Raw genomic sequence first — 14,234 nt, 5'->3', positions numbered from 1 at the left:
CTCCAGAGGCCACCTGTTGCGTTGTTATGGGAACAGAGGCAGTCGAAATGTAAATAATACCATTCACAGAAATACACTGGCAAGATGAAGGCCAATATTGTTGTCCAAGGCCTCTCATGACCCTGAAAATATCACCACCAACTGTTGCTCCCAAAACATACACTGGAATGTTACTGTACTGCACATCAAGAAAATAAAAACATAACACAGAAAAAAATGTTCACTAGATTTTGGACAGTTCTTCTTGTCCTGGCAACACTCGTCCTATTAAATTAATCCATCTGTTGAGCTTGTTTATGAGAGACGTCCTTGCTTTGGATGAGTTCTTGCGTAAGGCCTTGGCACCGGTTTCCCATGTGAAGCCTGAGGCGCGTCCCCCGTCCCTCCCAGTGTGGGGATGAGAGTTAGTGGAGGCCGTGTCAGTGTCCTCCAGCTCCCCAGTGCCTGCAACCAGCAGCAGCAGCCCCAGATATCCAGCAGCCTGACAGCCAACAGCTGCTGCCTCTCTCGCTCTCTGGCTCTCTCTGTCAGAGATACGCTCCCACAAGAGAGGCCGTGTGTGGTTCAGCCTTGATCAAAGCTCCTTGCCGCCTTCCTGACGTTGTTCCCCCCCTCCTCCCATACCACCCCACACCACCCCTAGATGGACTCACACAGGGTAACGCTCAAAGAGTGCCCCAATTAGAGGGCAATAGCGGGCAAGAGAATGTTCTTCTCTGTGTAGCGGAGGTGACCCTAATCTGAGCCATCTGTGAGAAAGTCAGGACCCTTAGAAACCTCCACTGTCATTTTACAGATGTCCTTTTTTTGGATCGGTTTGATCATCTTAATCCCTGTCTCTTGTCATCTTCTCATCACTCATTCCTACCTCCCATATATGTGTGTGTGTGTGTGTGTGTGTGAGTGAGAGAGAGAGAGAGAGGAGTGTGAGATGTGTATAAATGTGCAGAGAGGATGAGATGCCAGGAGCGGAATAAAGTGCGCTCACTCCCGGGCCAAGGCTGTCTGCTCCCTCCCAGGGCACGTGGAGAGGAACGTAGACTAGGCAGGCAGGAAAAGCCTGATGCAATCCAACAGAAATACTAATATCCAGTCCCTGCTCAAGCTCTCCATACACCATGTGTTATTTTTATTTAGTCTGTCTATGTGAGTGGGTCCTGTGTGTGTGTGTGTGTGTGAGAGAGAGAGCATTTCTTTCCATATTTGAAAGAAATAAACATCATTTTTTACTGGAAAACCATGCGAAATATGAGCCGTCTCCAACTTCCTGTTTGGAGACATGGTGCAGGAGGAAAAGAGAGGGAGAGGTTGAGAAGAGAGAGAGAGAAGAGGAGGGGAGTACCCCCTCCCGCACAGAGAGAAGATAGTAATTAAAGTTGGAGTTTATCTCACTGCCTCACACCGGCAGCTTAAGGCTCCCAGAAAGGGTCCAACTTCCAGCGCATTGTGCTTCAAACACGCCTCAGCCATGCCAGGAGACCAAAGCACTGTACAGCCTCCCCCTAAGCTCCTTACACGTACATACATACACACACACACACAAATACGCACACCTTTATCCTGGTCCTGCCAGGGAGGAGTCAGACTCTTATGTTTGACACACACAGAGACACACACACACAAGCATACATAGACGCACACACATACAGTACACACACACAAGCATACATAGACGCGCACACACACACACACACACACACACACACACGCACACAAAAACATGCTCAAACCGTCTCTCACTCCAGCTTAGTGAGGGCCTCCACGCTGTTCTGCCAGTGCTTTCTTTCAAATGACTCACCTTCTCTCGTGGTCCCTGCTGGTGAAATGCAGCAGTGTGATGGTGTGTGTGTATGTGTTTTTTGGCTTCTTACGGTTGTTGTGTGTCTGTCTCTCCCCCTGCAGTGTCCTACCAGAGAGGAGGAGAGGCCGTCAGCAGTGCCGGAAGGTAAGAGGCTCACCAATGTGTTTACCAAAAGAAGTGTGTCCTTTGTGTGAGTGAGAGTGAGAGAGTGAGAGAGTGAGAGAGTGAGAGAGAGAGAGAGAGAGAGAGAGAGAGAGAGAGAGTGTGTGTGTGTCCATGTGTGGAAAAAAAAAAGGCATAGTGAGAGAAGAAGAAAAATGCATAGTGTTCGTGAGTGCAAACTGGATAGAATGTGCCGTGGAGAATGTGCTGTGTATGGCGGCGCTACCACACGAGCACCCTATTGTCACTCAGTCACGCGGTGATCAGAGCTAAATGTGACAGCCCTCTCCCTCACAAACGGCTCTTCTGGAGCCGCACGTCTACATTCGCCGGCTCTCGATGGAGACATATTACCACGGAGCCTTTCTTAACATTCACAAAGAGCGCCCCGCACCTCAAATGGCGTGCTGTCGCCGAGATTCATTCTTCATTCCAACACTGAGAGGAGTAATACATGAATACACTCTGTGGCCGAAGTCCATACAAAGTCCATTTATTCTCAGGTGACATGATGTATGAAAGGGGTTCTGGAAAGGAATGAGAAAGTGGATAGCTATGGGATAAAGAGAGAAATGGAGAGAAGAGGAAAGAAAGAAAGAAAAAACATCTGGAGAAATGTACTTTCTTTGTTTGAACACCAGGGGGAGGTCTTGCACTGGCTGAGGTTTTTGCTGGTGGGGTTCAGGATGAGAGACGTGGGTGTAGGCTTGGGAGGGGATGGTGTGGCAACAAGAGGAGGAAACAAAAGAGCCCTCCACCCATCCAACTCCACCCGACGCCACCCAACTCCACCCCATGGTGGGTGGAGTGCAGAGTGATTTGTCGACAGATAGTGGCGTAATGCCTCATCCCATTGGTAGCAGTGGGAGGGTCACCTCGCTGTCTGTGTCTACTTTGTGTGTGTGTGTGTGTGTGTGTGTGTGTGTGTGTGTGTGTGTGTGTGCGCGCGCAACCCCTCTACGTACCCTTTAATAGCACAATAAGAAGACAACGCAGGTCTGCTACACAAGCTGCTAGTTAACATTGTATGGAGCCAAGGTTCTTAGGAAGATTGTAAAAATCCACCATGTCAGACTAGATACTAGACTGTACTCCAGTGGGCTGATTGACTGGTTTCTCTACACAAAGCCTCTCTCCATCACCCCCTGTGGTTGCATAATAGGAACATAAGCAGTTAAAAATAAATGAGGCTGAGTTCTTTATGCATTCACATCGTACACAAGAGGTTTGGGAGGAGAGTTGTTATGATGTAGGTTTGAATGAGAGTTATTTGTTGAAATGCATGCCAACTGTAAGGTGCAGTTACTACATCTAGCCCAGAGCAGAGGCAGCATTTGTATTAAAATAATGCAGCAGTATTCACAGATTATATCACTGCACACTGTCTCTCCAGGACAAATATGGCCATTACTCAAAGCAGAATTGACTAACTTCCAGCTATAAATTTGATAGAAGCTATAAATGGAATAAGAAAGAATGCGGAGAGCTTGAGCCGGAGTGGTACTGAGAGAGAGGGAGAGAGGGGGGTAAGAGAGGGAAGGAGGATGTAAGAGACACAACACACTGCATCACATGCTTTGGCTTTAGTGTACTCAGGAGATTCAGCTGTTTCTGCTCAGTCTGTCACACACACACACACAGTCTCACTGCAAAGCCCGCTTGTCAGAAACAAGGAGAGCAGTCATCAGAGGCTGTCTGAGGAGAAGTAAAAGAAAGGACACGAGGGATTCTGAGAGGACAGAGATGGAGAGAGAGAGAGAGAGATAGAGATGGAGACACGAAGAGAGAGACTGGCTCTCTTTTTTTTTTCTCTTTTTTTCAATCTCGTAAGCCGAGTGGATTCACACACACTTACAACTTCACTTACTTGATCTGAGTTTTGTTCAGTTTGTTCACTTCTCTCTCGGCAGTCCCCTCGAGTTCTACTTTCGCTCTCGCTGTGCCTCACGTTGACTTTCTCTGCCTTGCACATGCACACACACACACACACACACACACACACACTCTAAACACTAGACATACACACACACTGCACACTTCTCAGAAATCTTGATATCTTGTTTACACTTGCAGAGGAGATCACAGCAATCGTCCCTGACATCCAAGCACCCACTCACTGAACTCTCTTGCTTCCGTGCTGACACTCCTGACATTGCGCATCTCTCTACTCTTCTCTCTCACTCTCTCTCTCCCTCTCCCTCTCTCTATCTTTCCCTCACTCTATCCGTCCATCTCTCCATTTTCTATCTCTGTCTCACAATCTTTCTCTCCTAGCTATCTTCCTAATACACATACCCACATGCGTACACAAGCTCGTGGTGATGTGAATGGAAGTCTGATGCTTATATGGCGCTCAGCAAATTAGTGCCGCTGGGCTGCAAGCAAATCAGGCACAATTTATCAACTTAACATGGATCTCAGCTAATGTGGAGAGAGAGAGAGAGAGAGAGAGAGAGAGAGAGAGAGAGGCCTCTGGAATAAACGTACAGCCCATGGTTAACACAGAGAGGAGTGCTGGGGGACTTTTGCACGTCCAGGCCCAGTTGTGGGTGAAATCAGAGCGGTGGCCTAATGACCATGGCTGCCTGCACTCTGAAAAACACAGCAGTGTACTCCTGTGTGAGGCGAGGCAGTGCCCTCTGTATGACCTCTGTGTGCCACTAGAGCTGCCACCATCAGCATTCCTGTGCATATGTTTGACGTGTGTTGATTATGTATTATTATTATATGAAATGATTGAGCTCGAGTGGGAATTAGAATGTGATTGTGGTGTCTGCACATTCGGTTCTAAATGTAAACATGAATGAAGTCGATGACAGGCCCTTACACTCTGTCTTTCTCCTTCCTCTTTCCCCTTGTGTTTGGCCAGGCCGGGGCTGCTGAACATGGGGGAGCCGGCGTCTCAGCCGTGGTTGGCGGACACCTGGCCCAACAGCTGCTCCAGCCACAACGACTGCAGCATCAACTGCTGCACCTCCGGCCAAGGCAACAGCGACAGCAACCTGGCCACCTACAGCCGTCCCGGTGAGTCTGTGCACTGCGGCTCTGCACGCGGGCCTCCACAAGACCTATGCAAATATACAGCCTTGTGTGTGTGTGTGTGTGTGGTGTATGTAAGTGTGTGTGTGTGTGTGGTGTGTGTGTGTGTGATTTGTTGGAGGTTACGGCGGGGTTGGTTTGGACAGGAAGTGAGCCAGAGCTCAGGGAGGAAGAGGGGGCTTATGGGTCCCACTCCAGCCGCTAATCGAATTGCTGCGCTGATTTCCATACTGTTGTTATAGCCCTAAATGCAATTTCCCCTAAGTGCTCAGTTATTTAAGAAATGTGTCTCAGCCGAAAGAGGTCAGGACAGACCAGGCAACCACTGCCAGAGACAGAGAGAGGCGGGTATGCATGTGTACCTGGAAGCTGTACATACTCTCAGATGGATGGATAGAACTAAGATAGATGGATAGAACTAAGACTAAGAGAGGAAGGAGAAAATCAGTGTGTGCGTGTTGTGGGAGAGGTGTTGTGGAGGTGTGATAGTGAAAGACAAGTAGGCTAGGGTATCGAGGGAGGAATGAAGCAGTCTGGAAGATGGACAGAATGAGGGAGGGTGAGAGCGATTGAGCAGGGGAGAGAGTTATGGTGTACCTCCAGGTGGCCCTTTCGTTTAGTCAGCAGTAATTTTGCAAACAAAAGGGAGTTAGTTTGGCTCAGAAGTCCCTTGGCAGCCAGAGAGAGAGAGAAGAGAGAGAGAAAAAGGGGAGAGAGAGGGAGGGAGAGGAGGAAAAAGAGAAAGGGAGAGAAAGAGAGACGCATAGCACAAAAGGCCAAGTGGTTGCAATCTGGACAGTATGCAACACGGTTCTGGAAGCCAGAGAGGAGCGATTGAGCCCCTGGGATTGACTGAAGGTGAACGTGTAGGTTATGTACAGTAATGGGACACCCCGCTTGTCCTCCCCCTCCTCTCAGCGTGGCCAGTTTGGGTCATCTCTCCCTCTGTGAGATGGAGGGATAGAGAGCTCTACCTCCCTGGCAGCGGTCTGTACTACATACTTATTGTCCGGTTCAGTGGCTACCTCCCTCTGTGCACCACTACTCAATAGCATCTCCACATGTCTCCTGGTCCCCGCTGCTGAGTTTTTCTGAACTTTTCCACTTTGTGTGTGTGTGTGTGTGTGTGTGTGTGTGTGTGTGTGTGTGTGTGTGTGTGTGTGTGTGTGTATGTGTGTATCTGTGTGTCTTTGTGTGTGTGTGAGTTACTAAGTATGCGTTTGTGTGGGTGGGCTCACTGAGGTGTGTGTGGGTGTGTGTGTGCGGGATAACACACTTACTGCCATCCTCACTCACAGCGTGACACCCTATGCTAAAAGACGTCTTAAAGGGCTTTTGCAGACGTCTGTTTTTTGGGCCAGTCCCTTTGCAGACTTCTTCCAGTGGTTTCATCCGGATCACAGTCTAGGTGCCGTCTACCGCTAGAGAGGATTTCTACAGTTTCTGGGGTTTTTTAAAAAGAGAGATCTGTGTTTGACGTTGGACCGTGTCTCTGTAGACATGTCTCTTTGAAGTGCATACATCTCCTGAGTTGAGTTTGGGCAGGCTGGAAGGCTTTGAGGAGCAACCTGCTCTGTGTTCTTCCTCCCATGGCTCTTTCTGTCTTGTCCTCTAGTCCTTTACTGCTGGGCTACTGTCTTCATCCCCCCCCCCCACCTCTCCCACCGCCGCCAGAGGATTTGAATATTTTATGAGGGCAGAAAATTGGATCTGTCAGGCCGGGCGCGTTCTTTACGGCGAGACATGGCACCCGCACCGCACCACTCCCTCCCCGCTCCGCTCCGTTCCTCTCTCTCCCCTCGCTCTCGCTCGCCGTCCTTTGATACGGACGTGTTCTCGCGTCCCGCCTGATGAGTGAAGCCGTCTCGCCGCTCCTGGAGAGACTGGAAGTGACACGTTGAATGAGAGTGCTGAATTATTGAGAAAGAGAGGAAGAGAAAGACAGAGAGAGCTGGAGAAATAGAGAGAGAGAGAAAGAGAGAGTGAGTGTCGTGACAACCACCCAGTGAATTGTATTACCCCTCTAGTCAGTCAGCTGCCGTAGATAATGCCTTTTTTTATTTGGGGCTGAGCGACGTGAATTTGGATTGTTAGCCGAAAGATTCGTACCTGTCTGGCTCTGAGTAAGCGCCTTCACGAGCACAGCCCCTGAGCGGACGGTGGCGATGAATTGAATCTCGTCTCAGATTAGGTCCTTCGACACGGAGCAGATGTTCCTGCTGAGTGACAGCGCAGGGGAGGAAAGGTGGGATGGGGTGGAGGGGGGTTAGTGTGGCCCCTCAGTACTCTGTTCCCCTAGTATTCTCTCCACCACCTGCTGGCTCTCATCTTTCTAGGGCTGCCCAGCTCTGCCAACACCCAATCAATCACCTCCCTCCCACAACCACCTAACCAACCCACTTCCTTAACCCCCAACCCTTTCTGTTATCCAGCCGACTGCATCGCCAACTACAACAACCAGCTGGAAAACAAGCCCACCAACCTGATGCCCCCTGAGCAGGGCATGTACGGCGAGGTGGACCTCTCCAACAAGATCAACGAGATGAAGACCTTCAACAGCCCCAACCTGAAGGACGGCCGCTTCGGGCCCGGCGGCCAGCCCACGCCCTACGCCACCACCCAGCTCATCCAGTCCAGCATCATGGGCAACAACATGAGCGGTGGCAGCGGTGGTGGAGGGGGCAGCAGCGGGGGTAACAGCGGGGGCAGTGGAGGTGGCGTGGGCATGGGGATGATGGGGGACGTGAACGAGAAACACTGCTGGAAACCCTCGCCCGCCAGCCAAAAGCAACAGCAGCAGCACCAGGACCTGAGCTCCACGCAGATGCAGTACAACATCATGGAGCAGAACAAGCTGAACAAGGGTGAGTTTTGCCAGCCCAGAGTTGGAGGCCGAGGTGGAGTTGCTACTTGTTTTTCCTTTTTCCTCCTCATTTTTTCCGCATCCTTTCATCTTCTCTCATTCCTCTCGTCTTTTTTTCCTGCCTGGGATTTGCTTGGAACTGGCTTTGTCTCGGGTCATCGGCTCATCAGGAGAGCTGCTCAGCATTCGGCATTCCTCCGCCAATCCGCTGTTTTTCTTGTCATCTACTCATCTTCCTCTGATCTGCCTTTCCCATCTGTCATCCAAACCTCTCTGTGTCTACAGAGCAGCAACTTGAGCCTTAAGAGTTCTAGCATCTCTAGTTGTGGGAGTTTCCCCCTTATCTGGAAAAGAGGAGTTGTGTGACTTGGAGGATAGGGTTTAGTGTCAGGTATCCCTGAATGTGCACTTTAGGGATAAGCTGATCTTCTAAACAAACTCCAAGCTTATCCGCCTGCAGGGAAACTGCCTTCTTTACTCAGGGCTGCTTCTTTCTTCTTTGAAAAGGTTTCAGGTTGCCTGTAACCTTGCTAATACAACATCCATCCTCCTAATATATCCTACTTTCTATGCATGCTACTGTCTCTGTACCATGTGTCATGCTAATCCCTAGCTTTAATTTCATCACTGCCACACTAACAAGCTGTCCTCATCTGACTGCTAATAGTTGTGTCTCTTCTCTCCCTGTTAGCTCGATGATAAATTGAACATCTTGTGCTCTTACTGTACTGGTATGGGTCTGTATAGTCCTGGATTCTGGGTATAATTCGTATTCAGTTGATAAGTTATGTAATTTGTCCCCCAGACCACTACAGAGGTGGAGAGAGCCCCATGCCAGCCACCATCCCCTACAACCAGGGCCCCGAACCCAGCACTGGCTCCTACAACAGCTCAGACCGCGGCACCAGCAGCACGTCAGGTGGGCCCACACTGACTACACACACCAGCACTACGGCTGAACTCACCGACTGGAATATGCATACATACTAAGATTATGAAAGTAGTTGGAAGTCTGTCTACTGTCTATACATATACAGCACAAGCCAGCAGTGGTATGATAATAACTATTTAAAAAATTGGGTTTTTCTTTTTTCTTTTTTCTTTATAGTGAACACTATGTGTAAGGCTCACATAAACTGTGGTTAGCATTTCTGCAGATATGGAACAATAGTCTGGCTAACATTGTCTTAGCTTTGTTGTGCAAGCTTTGTACATGTACATGAATTGTTTTCCTTGGCAGTTCATTATCGGTTGTTCCATTACTGTACTGTATGGGTGTTTAATCACAGTTAGCGTGCTAGACTCGCTTTCTAAATCATAATTTTTCTCAAAGGCGCTAAATCACAGCTGCGTGCTAATAGCAAATGGAGCTTTAAAAATGGTAATTTGGCCAACGCCGAGTCAAGTCGCTTCATCTTCAGGAGAAATGAAAAGGGGAGATTCCTGCAGACAAAAGGAATTCAGGGAGGAATATAAAAGCCATCCATTAAAATCCGCACAAAGTCCCATCAAAAGGTGTAGCGGAGACACACGCCACCTGGGCTGCCTCAGTCGCTGGTTAGCATGAATCCTCCTGAGATTTTATTCAAAAGGAATGAAGCACATGGTAAACAGTGTTCCATTCCCCCCCCCTCCCCCCCGTCGCTAAATCTCTGGGTCTTCCTCGTCCCGCTGCAGTTTCCCCAACAGCGCGGTGGTGTTTGGCGTCGAAAGCGTTAATTAATACAAGGCCCTTACCCCCTGCTCGCTAGGAGCCGTCATGTCAGAGCGCCCAGCGTTTGCCCCCTGCACCTCCCCCCCAACCCCCCTCACTACGTACCCCCGACAAGGACAAATGAGGCTGGCTGCAGCCAGCATGCAAGGCTGCCACCATGATGCATCTTATCTATTTTTATATTGTATTTGAAGTTCAAAGCAATTAAAACGGGGAGCCTTCCATGCGCTGGGGGCCCACAGCTCATTGCCTCTGCATTTTAATACTTTGTTGTTAATTGGCCCCTGATGTTTTTTTCCCCCTTTCTTCTCCCTTTCACTTCATCTTACTCCTCTTCTTCTGTGTTTCTTCTCCTCTCTTTTTTTTACACCTTCTTTTTTTTTTTTTTTTGGCAACTGAGAGCGTCTGGATTTGACATATGAAAAATGGATGTGTTTATTTGTCCGGTTATTTATTTATTTTTGATTACCTGCCTTTAATTACAAATTGAGAGATAATGTGCCTGGACGTTTCGCCCGGCGTCCCTAACGAGCTGGCTTCCATTAGCGGCAGGTCTCTGGAGTGTTGGCTAGTCATTTTTCATTGGTGTCTTTTTCCTCTGTCATCTCTCAAATGAACGTTGATGGCTGATGGCTGATTCAGCGTATGCCAATTTGTTTACGACATGTATTGGCGTGGATATCCTTCAAACCATAAGTGATATATTCACATGTTTTGCATATGTGTGAGTGTGTTTGTTTGCACGTGTGTGTGTCTGTGTGTGTGTGAGAGGTTATGCTTGCCCTTCTCTTACCGAATGGATCTTTTGTGTGTGTCAATAGGGAGCCAAGGCCAGAAGAAGGGAACTCGCACCCCCAAACTGCCCAAACAGAACACAATGAACTGGGCTGACCTGCTACCCCCTCCCCCTGCCAATCCCCCACCCTGTGACAAGTACTCACATCTTTCTATGGAGGAGAGGTATGCTGCCCCAATGCACAAAATGCGCACACACACACACACACACACACACACACACACGTTTCTATATAGCCTACGCATAGCCCACATCCATAGAAACGAAACACATTACATGATGTCAATCTTATTCCATTTAGCCTTGGTCAGCAATTCTCTCTAATTATGTATTATGGATATGTTTTTAGAATTGATTTTAAAGCAGGATAATATATAATCTCTCACACAGTCAAGTAGTGCTCACTAAGCAACGCTTTTGTTTTCTCCATGTGTGCAGCTACGACCAGGACATGCAATGCCCCCTACCCCCGTCCCGCATGTACCTGCAGCCGGACGACCTGGAGGAGGAGGAGGAGGACATGGAGCGGGGTCCCACTCCCCCCGTGAGGGGCGCAGCCTCGTCTCCGGCCGCCGTCTCCTACAGCCACCAGTCCACGGCCACCCTCACACCCTCCCCCCAGGAGGAGATGCAGCCCATGCTGCAGGACCCGGGGGATGGCATGGGTCAGCACGACCGCAGGTACGCCAGTGTCTTTTCACCTCCGGATGCTCGATTTGTCGTTGTTCTGTGGAACGGTGCCTCATGTTTATTTGATTGAGGTATGGAAAGAACATAGATGAGAAATAAGAGATGAGAAATTGTCATGCAACATTCATATTTTGGAATGTTAGTGTTGTGCCTTGTGTCTTAGAGACACAATTTGGTTCTATATGAATATACTCTATGGGTATGCTAAGGAGAATAAGAACATTTCTGAATGGTCCATAATAGGCAGTCCGTTACTTGGTGTTTTAAGCCCCCAACGTGGTCTTCCAGGCATCGCTGCATGAAAGGCACTAGGGTTAGGCAAGGGTTAAGGTTAGGTGCCTTGAAGTTGACGGTCGCAGCGCTGCCTTGAAGTCGACGGTGGGGGCTTAAAACACCATCGAGCAGGCAGTCCTTGCCTTGCTATTGTGTCACTGATACTGGTTGTCTCCTCAGGCGTCATGTGGTGAGCCCCCCACCCCCGCCTCGCCCACTCTCTCCCACACACACCTACGGCTACATCTCCAGCCCCCTAGCACTCGACACCGACGGCATGGAGGAGGAAGAGGAGGAGGAGGAGGACGAGGCCGAGGAGGAAGGTGACGAGACGGATGCCGAGGTGGCCAAGGTGCACCGCCACCACCGGCGCCAGCGTCCCCAGCACCACCACCAGCAACAGCAACTGCAGCACGCGCCTAACCCCCACCACCCGCACCCACACCACCAGCACCAGCACGGCCAGACCCCCCACCACCCGCACCAGCTGGCCCAGCGGAGGCTGCTGATCCCACCGCGTGGCCTGGAGCAGACGCCGGCCTCCAGCATGGGCGACCTGGAGAGCTCGGCCACAGGCTCCATGATCAACGGCTGGGGCTCGGCCTCGGAGGAGGACAACGCCTCGTCGGGCCGCTCCAGCGCCGTCAGCTCGTCCGACGGCTCCTTCTTCACCGACGCCGACTTCGCCCAGGCCGTGGCGGCCGCCGCAGAGTACGCGGGCCTCAAGGTGGCCAAGTACCCCCAGCAGCAGCAGCCACTGGATCAGCACACTGCCCCCGGAGGTGAGGAGAGGGACATGCGGGATGGAAAGACATAAACTGTAAAGGCAGTTTAGACTGACTCCAACGATGAGATATAGTTTAATTCATAATGTTAGAATACATCAAGGCACTTTACAGAGCGCAGATTGACGTAGGCTAAAAAGCTGATATTTGGTTGTTGAATGCACAATCTATGGATAATTTGGAATACTCAACAGCCAGATTTAACCGGGTGAAACTGTATCTGCCTGGGGATACGTAGTGGTAGAATTGAGTCCAATAACGCATGTGTCGGTAAAATGTTGTTTATTTCTTTTCATTTTTATGGGCCCCATCTTCTCTTTTGTGTTTTATTTTACTTTTATTAAGTGGTGTACAACTGTTTTCCTTTGTTTTGATTCGTTTTTATCGTGATGACGGTCAATGTTTGTGTGTTTTGTATAGTTTTGTTTTGAAAAAAAGCTAATATCTTTTATCTGCCCACAGCACGAAAATACCAAATGACCCCGTCAGGCCACCGTCCGAGCAGCCCTGTGTCCACTGACAGCAACATGAGCGCAGCGCTGATGCAGAAGCGGCCGCCCAAGAAACACAAGCAACCGCAGCACCTGCCCTGTCTCCCAGCCCACCACCGCCGGGAACCCTACACAGACGGTAAGACACACACACACACACACACACACACACACTCAGCCCACCTCTACTGGGAATCCTAGGTGTATACAGGTGGTGAGCTACACACACACACACACATACTGTACACTGTATGTACACACAAATATGCATAATCACACTCACACACATACACACACATAATGTACGTATAAACACACGCATACACGTAATGTACGTATACACACACACACACACGGCTGCCAGGCCCTAATTCTCCTCCACTCTCCTCCGTCTCAGTTGGCACCAGGCTATTATTCTCCTCCTCAGTGCTCCATTCCACCACGGAGTTTGATTCTAATCGGCTCTGTTCTACCCCTTTGTGTCCTGCCGCTGTAAGCTCTCATTCCGAGTGACTTGTCTCTCGCCGGTCTCAGTGAGACGAGGCCGAGAACGGTCATCTGTGCCATTATTGGCTCACAAAGGAAGTACCGGCGAGGAGCAAGCTGGACCAGGCTCTTTGGGGGCCTTCGTTTTATCTTTTTCATTAAGATGGGCCCGATGCCTGGAGCGGCTGTGACAGCCGGGGATAGTCGCTGGCGCACCGCAGCTTCTGATTGTGTCCTCACTGAGGTTTTTTTTTTTTTGGGAGGGAGGTTGAGCTGGAGAGGTGAGCAGGTTATGAAAGCCTCATAGATCAAGCCTCTGTCAGGCCCCCCGACCCGACCCTCTGCCCCCCCCCAATCCCTTTTCTCTCGCAGATCCTCCAGTGATGGGAGAGGAGGGTGACATAGCCCGGGAGTATGTGGAGACGAAGAGTGTATTACCCCTGTGTGTGTGTGTGTGTGTGTGTGTGTGTGTGTGTGGCGCATCTTAACTCAGTGATTTAATCATCTCCTTGGCATCACTTCTAATCTATGGTGGTGCTGAGCAGGCAGGAGGGAGTGTGGGATTGGCTGTGCATATCAGTGTGTGTGTGTGTGTGTGTGTGTGAGTGAGAGAGAGCACACATGTGCAGGGTCTCAGGGGACCCCTGTCCTAGCCTATCTGCTGACACTCTGGCTTCTTCCAGCCCCAGCTACTAATGAAATTGCCCCTGAAGCTCTGGCCTTTTATTGAAGTGCCATCTCCACCCCTCCACCCCCGCCTTTAAGAGCCAGATAGACACAAAACAGCAGTCTGCACAGAGAGCAAATATAAACCAGCCATGTCCTCTGTGTGTGTGTGTGTGCGGTGAGAGAACCAGACAGATAGAATTCGTCTGTTTTTCGTCCTTCTGTGTTGACATGAAGATCTGATGTCTACACAGAGTAGGCCGGCTATATTACCTTCATTTTGTGTGATCTCCTCCCACCCTGTGATCTCTGCATCCCCTCTCTCCCACCCCTTGCTCCTGTGTAACAACTCTTCAGCACAGAGGATGGATTTGTTTTGTCTTCCGCTGCCTGAAAACTTGCCACTTGCCACTCCATTGCTTGTCCTACTACAGTACAAATGCGTGAACGTACAATATAGGAAGAGGA

General features: G+C 49.9%; 1 protein-coding gene across 1 annotated transcript in view; it reads left to right on the top strand.

The window, feature by feature from the left end:
• The window catches only part of robo1 (roundabout, axon guidance receptor, homolog 1 (Drosophila)), a 279,922-nt gene that overhangs the window by 260,836 nt on the left and 4,852 nt on the right, over positions 1 to 14,234 (top strand). The window contains 8 exon segments of the mRNA XM_048264324.1: positions 1,903 to 1,945; positions 4,833 to 4,987; positions 7,435 to 7,866; positions 8,671 to 8,784; positions 10,401 to 10,539; positions 10,814 to 11,056; positions 11,519 to 12,120; positions 12,586 to 12,753. Coding sequence (XP_048120281.1) covers positions 1,903 to 1,945; positions 4,833 to 4,987; positions 7,435 to 7,866; positions 8,671 to 8,784; positions 10,401 to 10,539; positions 10,814 to 11,056; positions 11,519 to 12,120; positions 12,586 to 12,753 — 1,896 coding nt within the window.

This window comes from Alosa alosa, chromosome 15 (genome assembly GCF_017589495.1).
Source record: "Alosa alosa isolate M-15738 ecotype Scorff River chromosome 15, AALO_Geno_1.1, whole genome shotgun sequence".
NCBI classification, from domain to species: Eukaryota; Metazoa; Chordata; class Actinopteri; order Clupeiformes; family Clupeidae; genus Alosa; species Alosa alosa.
Note: the sequence above shows the minus strand (reverse complement) of the source record. Positions and strands in the feature narration are given on the sequence as shown.